Source organism: Lytechinus pictus, chromosome 5, assembly GCF_037042905.1.
Source record: "Lytechinus pictus isolate F3 Inbred chromosome 5, Lp3.0, whole genome shotgun sequence".
Classification (NCBI taxonomy): Eukaryota; Metazoa; Echinodermata; class Echinoidea; order Temnopleuroida; family Toxopneustidae; genus Lytechinus; species Lytechinus pictus.
Genome location: NC_087249.1, coordinates 39,199,447 through 39,219,572, shown reverse-complemented (window position 1 = coordinate 39,219,572; position 20,126 = coordinate 39,199,447). Strand labels below are relative to the sequence as shown.

At 38.9% G+C, this 20,126-nt stretch overlaps 1 protein-coding gene across 1 annotated transcript; it reads right to left on the bottom strand.

The window, feature by feature from the left end:
• Window positions 1–18: 18 nt before the first annotated feature.
• Window positions 19–18,534, bottom strand: LOC129262014 (sterol regulatory element-binding protein 1-like). Its single transcript, XM_054900048.2, has 15 exons — window positions 18,205–18,534; window positions 17,066–17,242; window positions 16,207–16,500; window positions 15,587–15,716; window positions 14,751–15,077; window positions 13,255–13,460; window positions 11,830–12,100; window positions 10,825–10,991; window positions 9,391–9,556; window positions 7,943–8,054; window positions 7,170–7,282; window positions 6,152–6,284; window positions 5,298–5,457; window positions 3,908–4,196; window positions 19–3,286 (listed from the first exon to the last, which is right to left on the bottom strand). Exons 1-15 carry the CDS (start codon window positions 18,517–18,519, stop codon window positions 3,036–3,038), a joined length of 3,111 nt encoding a protein of 1,036 aa, XP_054756023.2. The 5' UTR covers window positions 18,520–18,534; the 3' UTR covers window positions 19–3,035.
• Between the last annotated feature and the right edge of the window lie 1,592 nt (window positions 18,535–20,126).

Genomic DNA, 20,126 nt, shown 5'->3' with positions numbered 1-20,126 from the left:
CAAATTTCAATAACAAACTTGAGAAGTAAAAGAAATGCTGCACTTTATTCAAAACCCATGTCATTTTCACCAAACTTTGCAAAGATGTACAGGAAGGTATACCTAAGAGGGGCAAACATTAAAAAATATGTGTTCATGTGCTTGATTTCTATCAGCACTCTTATTAGAGAAAATTTGCTTCTTAAAACACCCGAAAACGCGCCAAAAGCAGTATCTATGTGAGGGAAAATTCCGAACCACTTTTCCATTTATTCAAAACTCGGGATCATATTCATCATACTTTGCAGCACTACAGAGAAACTATTTTGAAATTGTAGAGGAATAGAAAAAATGGTCCATGGAATAATTCCAGTTTATTAGCTTCATAAAATAACACATCAGATCTGCAGTTAGTGCATGCAGATAAGGAAAAAAAATCAGCTCACATTACCTACAGCTGATTAAATCGCCAGTTCATCCATTGTGACGTCAGCGCGCAGAGTGTAAAATATGCGCAGATCATGATGCGCACAAACATAACAGTGGAACGTCCTTAAAGGAATTTTAAATTTTGTCTTTTCTGCTTGCTCTTACGAGGAATTACGTTATTGCTAGGTTATTGAACTCTTCCACTTGCTCAATGCAGTAGTCAGTTGAAAACAGCAATTAGGATAAAAATTAAAGCATTTGATAATTTTACAGATTACTTTATTCAAAGAAACACACATTTATGAGAATATTAACCCGCTTTACAAAACTTGATTAAATTATGCTGATTACTTATTTACATGCATTGCTAAAATATAACTATAAAGGAACACTATCAATATGCTATGACTAAAACTTTCTTGACCACAAAATAACTATTTCAGGATAAATGGTAAAATAAACTATATTAAAGTGACTTTCCCCCTGGTTTCTTTCTCCATGAAGGAAACAAAATGTGAATTATCATGCATTTCCTGCAATTTAACTGTTTGATATACAAGGATATTTGGTTCTCCCATTAAAAATCATAACTTTTGAAAAATTATATATGATGAATGCAAAGTCAATTTATACATATTATATACATATTTACATAAGGTTTTATTATGAACTTACATTTAATTTCACCGTAAGGGCAAGGGTATTACAAATAACATTAACTGCATAACACTTAACAGTATACATTTCATGACCTATTTACTTGAATCTCTAACATAATTTGAGACCAATTACTCCAACATGATTTTGTGTACAATTCATGGCTCTACAAAATAATATTATCTTGCTTGCCCCAAAACTTAATTTCACTTGTACAGTGAAAATGAATATGGAATTTATAACAGTTTGAATAAAATTTTGCAATACTGGTAGCAAAGGAGAAGTTAACCTTGAGTCCATGACCAAGGTCGATTATAATTAAAGAGTGGAAAAAAAGAGAAACATACACATTTTGGTAGAATGCTTCAAAGAATACTAGGGCTATAGATTGATAAGATGAAGTTTTGATACGGAGAGTCAGATGTGAGCAGCACCATCATACGTCATATGATAAATATATACTAATGTAATGGGGAGAGATGTTCACAAGTGACATCACACATCTTTGTCGCATTGCCAATTTGAGGATCTCCATAGCATTAGTGATCGCAATATTCAAATGCTCATAACCTTCTCATTATTTTTCCGATTTTTCTCAAACTTTCGTTGATCTGTTTCTTTGATTTTCTGTTTTCACACAAGCTATCTTGTTCTGAAGGATTCATTCTCCTTTAACTCAAGCATGACTTATGAAACAGCTTCATGAAATAACTCCTTGGAATTTTACAGATAAGTGAATGAAAGATCAAAATATATTACAAAATATATAACTATTCACAACAATCCTTAATCAAAAGATTTGACTTTTATCCAATCAAAGCATGAATTAAAATGCTTGTCATTCCAGATATATATGTTTATTTATACTTTTTTCACCTCATAAATTTGACGTTTATGATTACAGTGAACAAAACAAAGGATATGAATGCTACTGTGCTTTAGACATCGATCACTGTTAAAGACAAGATCACTATAGTGTTCCAGCTACTTTTTAATCTTTCCTACAAATAAAGAAGGCCTGCTTTAGGTAAAATAGGAATTGGCTGAGCTTTACAGATAAAGCGGATGTTCATACATTGAGCTATCCACGTTAAAGGTTTTAACATACCATCATACCATTAAAAAGATCTTATGATAGGCATACTCGCTGTATGTGGCTGGCAGACTGCTGGCTCATGCATAACAGGGTGACAAAGTTTGAAACACGAGCGAAGCAATAGCCACATCATTTTCGATAAATACAATTAACTGCAAACAGATTGAAGTTTGAAACATTTTTATATTGAGCATCTGCATTTATGTTACAGTCCCATCAATGAAGCTGACTCCAAACCAACGATTGATATGCCTTTCAAAATAATTATATTATATTGGATGGCTCAGAATGGAATAAAAGAAATATTCCAAGAGTTCGGGAAAATATTGGCCCTAACAAGTGGAATATTTCTGGTATTTCATGAAATAACGCCATCCAATATAATTATTATCATCTATCCCACCCCTGGCAATCAAAAAGAGGGAGAAATTTGATTAAACAAGTCATATCACTTATCACATAATGGCATCATCACTTCATAAGATCAAATTTGATCGTTGACATGCAACTTGCATGTAGTTCATTATGACGTCATTGAGCGTAGTTGTGCTCTAGCTGCACACCGCATTGCTTTCATTGTTGTATGCGTTGTATATTTCACGCATTCGCGTACGCGCCCCAAACTGTTGAATAAGCTCTCATATTCAATAGCAAATTTTGTACAGGAGTCTATGGGATATTCGTCGGATATCGGTCCTTTTTAGGGATACGCTGTGATACTGCATGTGCAATTGATGCTGACCAAAATACACGTGTTTGATGCATCGCTAGAACACTCTATATAGATGATAATGTAATATCTTTGATCGGTCTGGCGTCTGCTTCATGGGTATGACAGAAGTACCACATGTACAAAAGGAGTAAGTTTAAGGTTTTAACAACAAGCCGTTGTGACTGAAGTATTCGTGGGTTGCGCTGGGCCGGACTTCTGCAACGACTGTAGCATTTGCTGACAGCACTGCATGCCACGGTGATCGCCGATCTTCTCGAGTGAGCGCACCGCGTCGTTGAGGAGGTTCTTACGCTCTGCGGTATCAGATGGCATGGTGGAGTAGAGGTAACAGCTCTTCATCAGTAGTGACTGGGCACGGTCGTGCTCCGTCGTCCTGCTCTCTACCTCCAAATCTGGGTGGGAAGAAGGAAAGAAAAAGAGAATTTAAGGAGACTTAACTCTAATGTGAGATGCACTATACAATTCTATTTGTGTCCTGTTGATTCACACATTAAGTGGTATTAGACACTAACTAATTACCAATTTCATCAAAAGAAAATAAAACAAACATAGAATTACTGATCACTGTGGCCTTTGACCTTGTGACGCAATATCTTTCACATTATTGTCACTTCCTTGTGCATACCTAAACTGAATTTCAGGTCGAGTCTTCAAAACAGTTCTTTCTTTATCAAAAGAAGATATTTTGGGGTATATATCGACCTGTGACCTTCAACCCCATAATCTATTCAAATCATTGTCTCTGGCATCCAATTACAGAGGGCAGAGTAAAAAAAAAAAAAAAAAAAACACTAGAAAACAGATAGACAGAGACTGATGACCAGGGCCCCATAATACAAAACTATCATGGTAGTTTGAATTTCATTGTGAATACAACAGGTAGTTGGCATTGCATGGCACAGTTACCATAAAAGCAACTGCTATGCAATGGGGTCCTGAAAAAGATGCTTCTAGTATTCATCTTCAATATTGGTCTCCTCTTATAGAAGGTGGAAATTTGAATTGATTCTCACCTCTTTGTTTGGGATCTGTGTTCCTCTTTCTCAGGTTCTGGTCAAGAAGGACCTGCGTCCGGACGGGGTTGGCGCCTGCCATCAACCGGCCGATGGCTTCATACAGGGTAACCTTTGACCCGACGTCCGGCAGTTCACTGGCCAGCTTCCTGAGTGTGGTGAGGTCTTGGTGGAAGGATGACAATTCATTCTTTGTAGCTGTAACGGTGGACGGGGAGCCCTGCTGGCGTCTCTGCCACATCGCAGAGCGGGTCGACAGCAGCCAGTCGACGACCAGGAGCTGGACGAGCTAGATAACATACACAGATTTGAAAGCAAATATTATAGGTCTGCGATCGAACATGTAGAATGAAAAGGAGAAGAAATTATGCATTTGTGTAGTGCCATCAATCTAGATTATAATCTACTTCAAGGCGTACTATTATTATACGACTGCAACTTTAGCTATGCTGCCATTTTCAGCGCTCAGTGCACTCAAGGAATTAATCCCGACGTGTACTTCTTCACCTCACCTGGGTAGAGCACAGCACAATATGGGTAAATTTCTTGCGATTGCGATTTCCTGCGATTATGGTCTAAATGTTTAAAATGTGATTGAAATCTAATGTACAAATTCTATTTCTAGCCCAAATTCATGTATGTTACTTTAAATGATTCCCATCAATCAATTTCATATTGTTTATGATAGGAATAGCAATAGCAAAAGTTTGAATATCCATACACAGTACATAGAGCACCACTGACTAGGCAACTAGATAATCTGCATTATTATCATTATAATGAAATCCATAAGTGATTTATCCTAGTATTATAATGATAACATGTAATTTTCAAAGAGTAAATAGTTTAAGACCACTGCTGTTGATAGGTGCTGTGAATCTTGCCTCCATTTTGCACTGTGTTTGCACTACATTTGCTAGAGAAAAACATGCAATGCAACTACAATGCACCATGGCTTCAAGAAAGGAATCCTTGTCAGTCGTGTGGTCATTGTGATGATCATCCATGTCCTCTGGAGAACTACAAAACACCGATTCAACACTGATCTAACACTGATTTACCACTGACCTACAACCAACCTAATACTGAGCTAATCTTGATCCAACACTAAGCTAACACTGCTCCAATACTAAGCTAACACTGACGAAGTCCTACCAAAGACTAATCACCGACCAAACAGTGACCTTACACTGGCCTAACACCGATTATCTAACAATGACCTATCATTGACAGCAATTAAAGCAAATCAAGTACAGTGAAACTAAATCGGTTGGTTCTTTCCAATCTGCATTTCATGTTTTCCTCCTATCTGTCTTCCCCCTAACCAAGGTTGGAGACATCTTTACAACGATACTAACTATAATGATAAAAATATGAGATTGATACTCACCATGATGGAGCTATCCGCTGAGTAGCAGGCATCCAAGCTCCGTACAAGGTTGCTGCTTGCTAGGTCAGACATCCTCATACAATCATCAGGTATGTCGTTGTGAGCAGCTGAGAGGAAGGCAAGTCGCGCCTTGCAGGCTTGCAGGGCTGCCAGAGGGAAGCTGTAAATGATAAAATACAACTGGCCTGAAGCGATGACACCACAAACTTTTTTTTTTGCATTTAAGCGTTTTTAAAACCATATCTCAGCAGAATATGATGAAAAACATGCACAACCCAAGTTTGGAGGGAATCAGTCCATGAAGGTTTAAATATGTGGCTGAATTGGAAGGGGAGGGGGAGTAATGGCCTAGATGTGTTGTATACCTTGTAACCCAAAATGAAGGGAAAAGCCACTGACCCTTCATTTCAAAATACTATGCACTAATGGTGGAGTGCAACAAGTGTCATATCAACCAGATGGTGACAAGACATTTGCTCCTGCGACAATTGCTCGGGGCTTTATTTTGTCTAAGATATAGGGTTAGGGTTGCAATAGGGCTTTATCTCAGGTTTAGGATAAGGTACAGAGTAAAATCCAGGGTTGAAGTTGGTCATTCCATTCGTGTGTTGAATTTACAGCGGAGCAATTGTCGGCGGAGCAAATGCCATGGATCCCAACCAGATCGGTTTCAAAACTCTTGCTGTCGTGCTCCCCAGAAATCTTTCCAAGTATCACGCACTATATAAAAGCGGAATATTGTTATCATCATCATTATTACTACCATCACAAGTATTCATAAAAGTCCAAGACAAACTTCCAAATACGCTGCAGAGAAGTTTGTGTGGTCGAGATAACACAGATGCATTGTTTACCATTCTTTCTGGAGCTGGGGAGGCAGAGAGTCGATGCAGTTTATGTATGTCTCCGCCTTGTCTTCCTCACCAATGTGCCAGTAGGCTGCCGCAAAAAGCAGGTTAACCCACCAACGAGCGACTGGATCATACTCTGCAAATTAATGAGAACAAAATCCATTGTTACCATGTATCTTACCAATACAGAACATGAAGATTGGAACTCAAGAGTAGAGTCATGACAAGTTCAAACTTTTGGTATTTTTCAGTTTATGAATGAATCCTAGTTCCTCTTGGTCTAAAATTAAAGTGCTGCACTTAATCCCGATGAGGCGAAGGAGTACCTGACAGGATAAATGGTCTAACTTTGTGCTAAAATTGTGGGGAGCCAAAAGTGTAACATTTTTTATTAAGTTATATGTTTCTTATGTTTACTGTGCTCTTTCCTGATTCATCGATGGTAAGGACAATCATCTATTTATACTTCCTAGACAATTATGATTGATTTGAGAGCCAAATGAGCTGAAATATGATATCTCTACTGTTAGTGATTTATGTAACAATTGGCTATCCATACTTAAACCACAACTTTAAACCTGAGTTTAAGTTAAACCCGACTTCAGAATACAGGCCCATGAATGTACCAAGTGCTGCTAAAGCAGTAGTAGCTTGAGCTTGAGGAAAAATGCCAGTTGTGGTAAATATCTCAAAATGAGTTGGAACAGTATCTAATAAAATGACCAGCTAAGTGTTTGTATGTATGAAGAAAAAAATATGAACCAAATGATTATGGTAGAGTGTGTGCAACTGCTGAGATATAAGCAATATTGGCATGGCATTCCAGTGATATGTCAGGTCTTTTTCCAAGCAATTATAATACACTGTCCCACATGAGCATGTCTGTGTTGGTGACCTTCATTACGATTCTTATTCAAGCTTAGATTTCATGATTTCATGATAGCGACAACTGACCTTGGTTTATACCTTGGTTACCGACAAAAAGCATGTACAAATCTCTGACTATAGAGGGCGGACTCACCATTCCTGGCCTGAAGGTTGGAGGTCATATCTACATTCTGCTGATAGAAGCTGGAAGCCTCGTCAAGAGAAATGCTCAGCCTGTTCAGCTGCATCAGGAAATCTTCATTGACACTGTATGTTCAACAATAACCATGTGAAAAGAATAATACGCGAGTAGAACAATAAAAAAAAAAAAAAACACTGTGAAAAGAACAAAATTCTGTGAATAGATAATGAGAATTGATTCAAGACTGTGAAGTGAATATAATAAAAACACTATGCATCTTATTAAAAGAAAAAAACATATCTGTTAGTATCTGTGTCTCATGATATCACTTTTAACACCCTATCTTTCCTTTTCCAGGCTCAGGCTACTACTTCTTAGCACATGAAAAAAATTCAAACATTCTATAAAATGCAGTCCCAGACTTAACCACCAACTTTGGTGAGAAGATTGTGAAAATTAGTAGGGACAACTCTCAAAATTGTGATGAAAAAACAAACAAACATGCATTTGCATTTTCCAACAAAGCAAGATCTTTTTTTTGCAGGAGTTTCTGCATTTATTGTAAAGTCAAAATAAATCATAAACATAATCGTAGTATGAAATTAAAGTACATTGCAATGTGACAAATTTTTAACAGTGTCATAACAAAATTTAGACATGAATAAAATTTAAGGATAAGACAAAGTAGTGAAAAACAAATGCAGTGGCAAACTATATAAGCAAAATAAATTCTTGAGTAATAGCAACCAAAAGGGAATAGGCAAAGCAAGATATGTATACTATACCTTGTCTTGGTCTTGTGTGAGTCATGTACTGGTTGCAGGGCTAAGATACCTCGGAGTGCATTGTGTATCATATGCTCCCTCAGGTGCTGGGATACTACTACCAATGGGTTACCTAAAGGCAGAGACATTGAAAGAAGACACAAAAAGAGCATAAATATATACAACCAAGAGATGACAAATCAAAAGAATGATGCAAGAATACTGTTTCTTATAGTTAAAGCTTTATCAAGAACTAAATAAAAAGACATGGGCCCTAATTCAGAAAGGTGATTTTTAAAACCATCAGCTAAACCCATCGTTTATGCAGATTTCCTGTATAAATTATGTTTATTTATTGTGTATATTAAAAAATGTCCAATGTCGATGCACGCTTTTGTCACAGTGTGCCAAATTGACGCTTGTTGCCATGGATAAGAACGCTATTTTATTAATTTTTGAAGAGTGGACTCATTAATTCAAAACAGTGGACTCATGAACAAAATAGTGTGGATAACCACGGCATCAGGCGTCAATTTGGTGCACTGTGACAAAAGCGCGCATCAGCATTGGACATTTTTTAATATAAGCGGTAAATAAGCGTAATTTATACAGGAAATCTGCATAAACCATGGGTTCAACCGATGGTTTTAAAAACCATCTTTGTGAATTCATGCCATACTGTCTAATGCTGGAATAATTCAACAAATTCTACACCCCATCTCTTTAGGGTTAAGGTTAAACCTGGTGTACTAAGTGATACTTGGGCCAAACCATAACTAGACCATTTTTACAATCAATTTGCAAGTTTATATTTTAGTCCCGCAATCAATCATAGGTCTTGCAATTACTTGTAAATTAGCAAATGATTGCTGGTCTGCTTACTGCAGCAAGGAGTGTTATCTGATTGGCTACAGCTTAAATTGGTCAATCAGTTGTAAAATTGCAACATAATATTTGCAATTGATTGCAAATATTTTCTTGCAACACCCCGAAGTGGGTTTCGACACGATTGTGTCAGATGACCCCAAAATGATACCACCTGCTAGTAGACCAAGAGGAAACGATCCCAATGCATACCTGCCAACCCTGACAGCCAAGAAATAGGTACAAATTACCAAGAAATTTACCCCAAAACAGGAACACACTTCAATTTTCGTATTCAATACTTCTTAAAATGTTTAACATGTATAGTTACACACATGTTAAAATGGCAATTTTCTTTTTTTCTGAAAATAAGAATATTTCTATTTCATAGGAACACTTGCCACACCAAGTTTATGTTTATACAGAAAGTTTGTATGAGGATCCAATGTAGTCTCGGCTCATAGTCACAAGGCCGCTGGAGAAAATCTACTCCAATAGACTTTGCACACGTGACTCGGGTCGATGCCGAGGTCAAGGCCGGCAAAATGTGGACTCAAGCCTGGCCTGAACTACTAATGGGTATGCTTACAAAGAATGTTTCTTACGTTTCTCTGTGATGGAGGTAAAGTAGCTTGGTCCCTGCCAAGAGGTTGGGACGGTATCATGGTGTCTGAAGTGATGGGAGAAAGCAACCAAGGTCCAATTCAGAATAGGTGGAGTGGGGCTCTTGGATCGATTCAGGATGAACCGCACTCGATAGAACACTGGGCTCTGTCAAGAATTAAAAAATAATAATCTAGTTGAAATTTGAGTTTAACCCAATGAACACTACATGATTTCCACACAATATGCATTTCCCACATACCCCAGTCCAATTTATCTCATGCAAAGGGCTCACTGGGTTAAGCTGAAGGTTGTTTACATCATTGTAAACTACATATCATGATTCAAATCAAGGGTTCTTTTACTTTCGATTGAGCAAACTTCTTTTTCTTATTTTTGTTTCATCTAGATAATTGAAGAACAAGTGGAACGCCTCTGGCAGTCTCGCCTGCATTACGCAATTTAATATAGCAGCAGTGCTAACTTTGAAAACTACTATAAAATAATCATTCATATAATGACATAATACCACGTTCATTGACCATAAATGACATTTGAACAGAGACTTAAGACTGTCAACTACACCCATGTCCACATTTCATTCACTCTATCCATAAACTTTCAAAGTTATGATGGCACTTCAACAATTACCCCAACATGGCCTAAGTTTATTGACCTTAACTGACCTTTGACTTGGTTTTGTGACCTGAAACTCACAGGGGATGTTCAGTGATGCTTGATTACTCTTATGTCCAAGTTTTATGAACTAGATCCATACACTTTCAGAGTTAGGATGGTAATTTAACATATACCCCCAACACGGCCAAAGTTCATTGACCTTAAATGACCATTGACCATGGTCATCAGGTCATGTGACCTGAAACTCGCACAGGATATTCAGTGGTACTTGATTAACCTAATGTCTAAGTTTCATGAACTAAATCCATAAATTTTCAAAGTTATGATGGTAATTCAACAAATACCCCCAACTTGGCCAAAGTTCATTGACCCTAAATGACCTTTGACCTTGGTCATGTAACCTGAAACTCAGGCAGGATGTTCACTAATACTTGATTAACCTTATGTTCAAGTTTCATGGACTAGATCCATAAATTTTCAAAGTTATGATAGTAATTCAACAAATACCCCCAACTTGACCAAAGTTCATTGACCCTAAATGACCTTTGACCTTGGTCACGTGACCTGAAACTCGAGCAGGATGTTCACTAATACTTGATTAACCTTATGCCCAAGTTTCATGAACTAGGTCCATATACTTTCTAAGTTATGATGTCATTTCAAAAACTTAACCTTCGGTTAAGATTTTTTTTGTAATTTGTGGCTTCCCATAATTTTAGCACTGAGTTACATGTAAACCAAGACCTAAGTTAAACCTGACTTCAGAATATGGGCCATTGAACAGAAAGGGGACTTACCGCCAGCCATTGGAGTGATTTAGAGAACTTGGTTCTGATCAGCACCCCTACGGTGGCATAGATCTCAGCCCGTTCTATCGCACTCATAGCATCCCTGGCCCTCTCAGCGTGGTTGATGCTGCACATACCCATGTAGAAGGCTCGCGGTACACCAAGAGAAAAATTAGCTGCACATGGAGGGGAATAAAAGAGCAATCGTTACAAAAAGGAACTTGTTCCATAGCTGTTAATAAAAACTAGATGGTCTCACATTCAAAAGGCTCACACTACTCCAAGAAGAACAGAGCAGCATGGTGAACAGCTGTTCAAAAGAGTGCCAAAGTATGCAGGTCCAACAGAATTGCAGTGGCTGTAGAATACAGGGGGGCTAGGAAGGTAAGGACTACTACCCTGTAACACCTGCCAGTATTCCCTGTCCACAATGACAAAGACTATTAGGCACAGATTGGCCTGATCAGCCATCTGCGGACCCACCAAGCCTAATTATCCCAAAACTCAGGATGATTAGGTGGTCCTCGTCAAACGCATCACTGAAAGGAATGGAAAGAAATGTAGCACAATTCTTGCTCTATCATATAACGGGATTTTGTACAACAGTTGTTAATGAGTAAAGTTTCAATTTAATTCAATTCAATTCAATGAGAATTAAATGGTCACTCCTCTGCAAAATCAATACTTCCACCACTGCCATTAAAAAATGTTCAACCTCTACTTGCTACTGTACTTCTTCCCCCCCCCCTTTCCCTTTTTCCCTTGGTGATATTCCTATTCTTCTTCTGCTCCTCCTTTTCCTTCTCATATTTCTTCCTCTATAATTTTTATCCTCCTCCTCCTTCCCATTGCTATCTGTATAACCACAACCCCTTTTTATCCTCCAAACAATCTGGATTATTTTCTAGCATTACGTTTCCCAAAAAAACATTTAAGCTATTATAGAAATATGACCACTTTTTCATATGGCATTTGTATAAAAGATTGTGTTATATTTGGCTTGAATGTACACACCTGTCAAGAAGAGCTGGACAATGTGGTGGTATGTCTTGGCAATGTCTCTTGCAGTGGTCTGCCCAACGGGGTATTCCCCATCCTTCTGCTTGTCCGCCTTCGGCCTGGAGAGCCGGGCACCGATCCCACGGCCCTTGAAGATGAGGTTGAGAGGGAAGCTGAGGAGGTTCCAGACGAAAGAGGTGTAGTACTCCAGCATCCCCAGAGGATGGTTGCGACCGAGAGCAGCAAAGCAGTGGAAGAGCTGATTCAGAGCCTGGGCAATGTTACCCTGATGGTGAAGAAAAAGAAAGATATTGAAGATAAGATTGGGATGGAAGCAAAGAATATTCCAGACAAAGGTGGCATAGTACTCCAGCATACCCAGAGGATGCTTGAAACCAAGAGCTACAAAGCACCCATTACCCTGATGTTAGAGAGGGGGGGGGGGTAATTTCTTGCTATTATTTCTTCAGAGATGCCAACCTAAAGGGATGGTTGTCAGGAATATTTACCATATTTGTCAGGAACAAATGGGAGTTTCTCAGGAACATCCCGCGAAGTAGCATCGTTTATACGCTCAACCACCCAATCGCCATTGACATTGTGCATGCATGAACCGCGGCTTGCACTCCGCTGTGTATTCAGCAGCAGCGCGCGGAGGCGCTTGCAATAGAAATCTCAGTAGAGAAACTCCTGTTGGTTTACCGTTGGCCACACACACGCTGCATGCACGATACATGTATACACAATACACGCATATACATGCACAATACACAATACACGCATATATACACATGCACAGCAAAGCAATACACAATACACATGTATTGTAGTTGTTTTTTCCGTAACCTTTTTATTGTTGCCGTAACACCGTAATTGGAGGAATAAAATCGGAACAAATACGGCGAATCCGTAATGGTTGGCATCTCTGTTTCTTACACTTGTGCTTCAGTGTGAAGAACTTAGACCCTGTATACCCTCATAGAATCTCTGTTGACATGGTGCATTTCTGTCAAAAAGCACTTTGATTCAAAGAACTACTGACAGGAGGCCTGCCAGATACGGCACTACCGATTTCTACTAAGCGACATGTGACATCATCAGCTATCTCTTGTGCACACACAAACATGACATGTATCTCATTGGCGTATGAAAAAAATAATCAGACTTGAAAATGCCATACTACACATTTCTTTATAAATCAAGTATGATTTTGATGACAATTTCAGAGTTAAGTATGTTGGATTTTCCCTAATTACTCTATTCCAATCACATTGATGTTGGAATGGCTATCGATCCTTTCTGAGAGTATGAATCTAAGAAGCAGAAAGCGGTATATGGTCCGAGATCCGAAGGTCTGAGATTACAAACAAGGCCAAGATCATTCCGTTTGAGATCAGGATCCTACCCGAGACACCCATCATGGGCAGAGACTGAACCTACCTTCATTATCTCCTGCTCAGCCTGAGTCCTGTATCTCCAATAGGCTGTGATATTGACTGATGAACTCTTGGCCGTCTTGTCGCCATACAGCATTGTTATGAGGACCGTCGCTATGATGGTTCCGTTCATCAACCAAACCAAGAGAGAAGGTACAACCTGCCAGATCAAGGAGAGGACCCTTGTCTCAACGCCACTCCCTCCTTCTTCTGTAAGGGACCAATAAATATCATCAATAGTTATTAAATGAAGTGGATCAAAATTATCAAAATACAAAGGGCATTGATATTTCTGTTTACATCATGCCTTCTCACTAATGAGAAAAGTTTCATGAGAAAAGAATTATGAACTTGCAACATTTATCAAACATTAATGCTAATCCTGAAACTCCCCCAAAATAGGGAAAAGCGCAAAAAAGTGTCACCAATAAGGCAGTTCATAGATACAATCTGTGCACATAAACAACACTGCCGTCCAAATCTACAACCACTGACAAGAAGACAGTTAGAGCTTGCCTGAAATAGCAACAAGCATGAATAATAATATCTACATATCTATTATATTGGTCATATCTCCAGGCACTTGATGTACATAACTTTTGATCAAAGAACATTGCCAACCAAATTTACAACCACTGACATTAAAACTGTTAGAGCTTGCCTGAAATAGCAACAAGCATGACTAGTAATATCTATGTATATATTTATATTAATCATATCTCCAGACACTTGATGTACATAACTTTTGATCATAACCATTCTTACAAGTCAGTGTAAATTTATTACTTGCTCAAGTGTATTCTACAACACCCAAGTGTAAAAGCCATTCATGAGACATCTCATCACCTTTGGGAGAGATTATCAAGTGCACACAAATGAACCTCTATACATGTTTTAAAATATCTGAAGGAGATTGAAGAAATGCTTTAGCTATGTACTGGCTTATTCATTTAAAGCAGTTCAAAATATTTGAAATAACAAGGATACAGGCATTTCAATTTTATACCGGGCCTTCTCATTCATATGAATCATAAGAATAGTTGAGATTTGTAAACTAGCGACCTCCCCCTGAGTAGTCTGAATATACAGCCCAAAGTCCCTACCAATGAATTGTGTAAAAAAGACCCCTCTCATTCAAGTTGAATTTATGCTAGTCTTGTGTGAAGATCCACTTGTTAATCAAACTCTAAATCATGGTCTGTGCCTGCAGACTACGCACCCCCCTCCCAGGCTCCATGATCTTTTGCTCTGGCGACAATTGCTCCGCTCTTAATTCCACACACTAATCAAATTACCAACTTCAACCCTGGGTTTAATGCTATAGCCTACACTCAACCTCACCCTAAACCTAATGTAAAACCCTATTGTAACCCTACATCTTAGATGAAATTAAGCCGGAGATGAAATTGTCACAAGAGAAATTGTTGCAAGAGAAATTGTCGCAAGAGCAAATGTCGTGCCACCCCCTCCCAACCCTCCCCCCTAGGCATGAGATCTTACCTCCCATCAGCTTCCTGCCTCCTGCGACCATGGAGTCGCCTCCGAACCCAGTCCCGCTGCCAACCACAAAGCTCTCAAAGCCCTTGTTGATGAGGAATCCAAACGGATTGAAGGCAAGGATAGAGAACATGAACACACAGAGGACTAGTCTCGTCCTATCAAGCAGACCCCCTGACGGAGCGGAGTGGACCGGACTTGGTGGCGACATGTCCATGGGTGAGTCTGGAGCGGAGTATGGAGAGTCGGGCTCGCTGCCTGAGACGTAGCAGTGGTCGGGTGAGTTTGTGAAGGATGATGGTGGGGTCAGAGGCTCCTTCACATCGGTTACTGTTTATCAAAGAGAGCAAGATATTTACTATTCTCAATTCATAGAGGTAGAGAGCATGTTTTCATTCCTCAAATTGGCAACTACTATAAATTATTTTCATGTGCTCAAATAGCTGTAAAAAAATTATGTTGCCAATTTAGAGTGTACAATGATTTTCCTTTAACACATCTTTTCACACAGTGAATCTGACATGGACATGTGTATTAATATAATCATGATACATACATTTATCCTTTCACACACACAAATAGTTATATTCAAACTTGATCTAAAAACTAATAAATGCATACTGCAAGTAGTTTGTTAATGAAAAATAATGTCACAGTTTTTGTAAAGAGAAGTCAATATTTATTTGCTTGTAGGTATATATTAAGTACCCTGAGAACACAGAAATAAAGTATATTTAAACACTTTACTCAACAGTTTCCACAAAATAAGTTAAGTTTTTTTCATAGGATAGTTTCAAGGCTGAATTGTGAACAAAACAGAAAAGCAATTGTCAATTTACCTGTGGTTATTCCTTTGTATTTGTCAAGTTCTGCTTTAAGATTGATGTTTTCCTGCTTGAGAGTCTGACACATCTTCCTCAGACCAACTAGATGATCTATTGCCTTCTGAAGTGTGTGTGACTTTGATACCTGGTAGGATAGTCATAAATATACACTGATTATCAAATAAGAATCTCAACTGCTTGAGTGATACACATCTTCCTCAGACCAACTAGATGATCTATGGTCTTTTGAAGTGTGTGTGTGACTTTGACACCTGGTAGGATAGTCATAAATATAAACTGAATATAAAAGAGGAATCTCAGTTGATTTGAGTGATTGCAACGTAACATATATGGGATTTTGATACCTGGTAGGATAGTTATAAATATAAACCAATTATCAAAGATGAGTTTCAACTGCTTGAGTGATACACATCTTCCTCAGACCAATCAGATGATATATGGCCTTCTGAAGTGTGTGACTTTGATACCTGGTAGGATAGTAAAAATATAAACTGATTGTACAAAAGATAAATCTCAACTGCTTGAGAGGGGTCAATGCATCATTTGCACAAGTTCAGTGCTGCCTCAAAATTTTTTCCAATACCATTTTGTAATTGTCAACACAATTTCCTCACCTTCTTATTCTCTTTGAATAGCATGACTTTGAGATCCTCAATCCTGCCATTGATGCTCTTCCGGTAGCGTTGTTCGATGGCATTGTGGGACTTGCGTTTCTCAGGCTTCTTTCCCATATGCATGGCGCCCCCATTAGGCGAGGAGGAGAGAGGTGGGATGGCAATCTTGGACACGGAGTTCGTGGTGGTGGTGGACTCTGTGGACTTAATCATCGGACTGGAGACGGTTGCCATGGTGGAGCCAACAATGGCAACGTTCCCAACGTTGCCATTTTGTGAAGTTTGGATGACCAGCTGAAAAGAGAAAAACAGAGATTGGGGGAAGGGGGTGTTAAAAAAAGGCAAATCCTGGCTCTTAATGGCATTCGACTATGCAAAAAATAATAGCCCCCCCCAAAAAAAAAAATGTTTGGTCCATACTCTGGAATGATTTGCTGCATAAAAAGAGTCTTCATTAGATGTATCAAATAAATTGTATTTAATGATATTCATGTTGATAAGGACTCGATATGAATCTGGATTAATCACAGAACACTCCAACCAACATCTATACTGTGGACCTACATGTAATATTCGTGATGGTACATTGTTCTGTGTACACATCCCCTGAGCATGATCTGATGCATGCAGTGATGTGTTATACATACCGTATACAACTGGGAATTTAACCAAGATAATAAGTAACAAAAAAAATCTTTGAGAAAAACCACCTTGATCCAATATACACATACTTGTTTTCTGAAATTTTAAATCCCTTTCATAATACTCGACCAAATCATCACTTCCGTATCCAGACATTTTTGTTTTTTAATTCATAATTTCGTTGTAGGTTGTCAAGTTATATAACAAATCTCCTTACCTGTGGGACTGTGGTGACAGTGGGTTTGGTCTCCTGTTTGATTACTTGGACATTCGGGATGGTCGTTTTCTGAAGGGACAACGGAATGACCTTCTGCTGCATAGGCTGTCGCTGTTGGGAAACAGATGCGACCTTCTGCTGCTGCAACTGGTTTGTGATCTGTGGTTGTGTAGTAGTCTGTAATAAAGATTTTTTTTTTTTTTTTACTTTTCAAACCCAATATCATGTTTCATGTGAAAAATTCATGCAAGAACTTTCCAGGGCTTCTTTTTTAGCTAACCAGCTAAATTTTTCTATGTAGGCCTACAGTTTTCATTGGACCCTATAGGAATTTCAGGTGACTTTTTTTAGTTTCCATACAGCTCTCTTTGGGGCTAAATTAGCCCCTTGCCTGCCTAATCCTCCCACTTGGTGCGCTAGTGCCCTTTGGTAAGGCATTAATCCTCATTACCAGGTCCCTTGGAGAGGACCTTAAGCCATCAGTAATCTGGTTGCAACGGTTGCATGCTTTGTTAGCAATCAGGTAAAAAATCACCACCATTTACAATTTACCATTCTTTCCCTGCCATGTTCAATTTGACCAGTGCTAACTGCCATCAAAATGACCCAATTACCAAAAGATAAAGCAAATTTGCCTGCCCTCCCTGAGAACTCACTAAAAAGGCTCAACTGGTACCAACATGTGCATGTATTTAAAAAGAAGGATCGTCTTGTATCATATGACACCTAGATAGATCCTTGTCATTTGATTGGTTGTTTGACATCGATCATTCAGCCCATTTTACAATGACGTCATCAACCGTGCAATTTTGGATCCATTGCACGCGCGCACCGAGACTGCTGCATACTCGCTGTACGCGACAATCAACAGACGGAGCTCGCACTGCATTAACATGTTTTGCATCGAAATTCATAAATGTCATATGAAAAAGCATCTATTTTAGGTGTCATATACATGTAAACCAAATAATGAATGTTCTTATCATTCTTGCAATGGACACAATACTTCATTCAGTGAAAGATGAAATGTATGATCCATTCAACTCGGCTACGCCTCGTTGAATGGATCATTTCATCTTTCACCTCATGAAGTATTCTGTCCATTGCACTCATAAACATTCATTATTTGTGTACTGTACCTGCAGAGTAGACATGACCAAGGGCTGTTGAGACTGTTGCTGAACCTGCTGCTGTTGCTGTTGTTGCTGTAACTGCAGTATCAGTGCCAACTGGGCAATGGTCTTGTTCTGGAGCTGCTTCTGCTGTTCCTTCTGGACCAGCTGCTGGATGACCTCACTTGCCGTAGCTGGTCGAACGGTGGCGGCCGGGGCCACTGGTGCACTGACCAGCTGGGTGACCGGTCCTGTGGCTGGGGCCGGAGTTGTGACATTGTTGACTGAGGTCTGGATACACATACAAAAGAGAAATGATGCAAAGAGTGAGGAGTTTGTCATAGATCCATGGAAATTTATAAAAAAAAAAACTTTAATTAAGAGGCCTAGCTAGGGGAGATTGCAGAAAGGGTTGCATTTTAAAAAATCAAGTGCAGGGCCCTGTCTTACAAAGAGCTGCGATTGATCCGATCAACCACAACTATGGATGGCCAGCAACATCAACATCTAATTTAAATGGTACCCTTGACAGTATATTCCCTGAATTAACCCCCCATTAAAACAAGTACAACTATATCTTAATTGTTATGTCACGGACGTCGGCTTTACCTTTACTTTCATTGGGTTGAGTACAACCCCACACACCTCGCTCAAAGCGAACCCTAAACATGCAGTGTTGGGGCAAAAAGAACATCCTTTATAAAGTATTTTACTCTTTTTGTACCCTCGCAAATTGGACTGTAAACACATAGTTTCCTAGCGAAATATATACCCTTTTTCATTTTTTTAGTGTTTTTTACACCCTTACTACGTTACATACGTAACATCTTCTTGCAAAAACAGATCCTTTTTACATGTTTTTGAGGTCAAACATGGTATCCAGTATCCACTCGTCAATGTAAGTGCCCCCCCCCCCCCCTCACCAATTATCATGGCCCTGGGAAGCAGGGCCATAATAATAATATAGGATTTGTATAGTGCATGTATCCATAATCCACCTAAGTGCTAGGTGCTCAAGGCCCTCCTATATTACCCCAGCTTAGCTAGTCTACCGATTCCGGTGCACACAGCTTTTTGAGGAATTACTTCCTGCCGGTACCTGTTTACCTCACCTGGGTTGAGTGCAGCACAATGCGGGTAAATTTCTTGCTGAAGGAAAACAAGCCTTGGCTGGGAATCGAACCCACGTCCTTCAGATTGAAAGACAAGAGTCTTTACCACGACGCCCCCACCAAAATTACCTTGGGGTGCTGCGTGTATTATTCTCCATCTACATGTACATGTAGGCAGCACCCCAGGTATTCTGGAAGATGTGTAAAAATTTAACCAAAATGACCTTCATTTCGTAGTGAAACCTTTTTCCTTTTTTTTTTGCTCTTCAAACTTCTCGGGACCAATATCATCTCCAATTTGTAGGTGAAAACCCTATTTCAGATTTCTCAGGAACAATGTGATCTCAATTTTTTAGAGAAAACCCCTTTTTTTCTTTTTTTTTCGGGACCAACATTATCTCCATTTTGTAGTGAAAACTTTTTTTTCCTTTTTAAATTCACTGAGCACCCCCACTCAAAAATTGTTCCCAGGGCTCTGCCAATTACTGTACATGCAGAATAATACAAACTTTTGAAAATAACTTAACAAATAAACATGATATTACTAATTACATGCAGAATAATACAAAAATTAGAAAAATAAATTGAACAAAATAACAAGTGGAACGCCTCTGGCTGTCTCGCCTGCATTGCGCGATCAGAGCAAGCAGCAGTGCTGAGTTTGAAAACGGGTATTGAATAATTGAACTAGAAATATGACCTGTCTAAAGGATACAGACGCCCTCGCTTAATGTAATCACAAATTCATTCAATATGATTGAACTTAAAATCATGTAGAAACCAATATGCATATATACAGTGCGTATCAAAAAAAGTTTACACTTTGAAAACGCCCTG

What these genes read in the sequence shown, in the direction of transcription:
- LOC129262014 (XM_054900048.2), bottom strand. Translation starts at nt 18,519, where the DNA reads ATGACAAACTCCTCACTCTTTGCATCATTTCTCTTTTGTATGTGTATC. An exon ending in ATACAAAGGAATAACCACAG is followed by an intron (nt 15,078 to 15,586) that starts GTAAATTGACAA and finishes TTTGATAAACAG; the next exon opens with TAACCGATGTGAAGGAGCCT. An exon ending in CAACCTTCAGGCCAGGAATG is followed by an intron (nt 6,285 to 7,169) that starts GTGAGTCCGCCC and finishes ATTAATTTGCAG; the next exon opens with AGTATGATCCAGTCGCTCGT.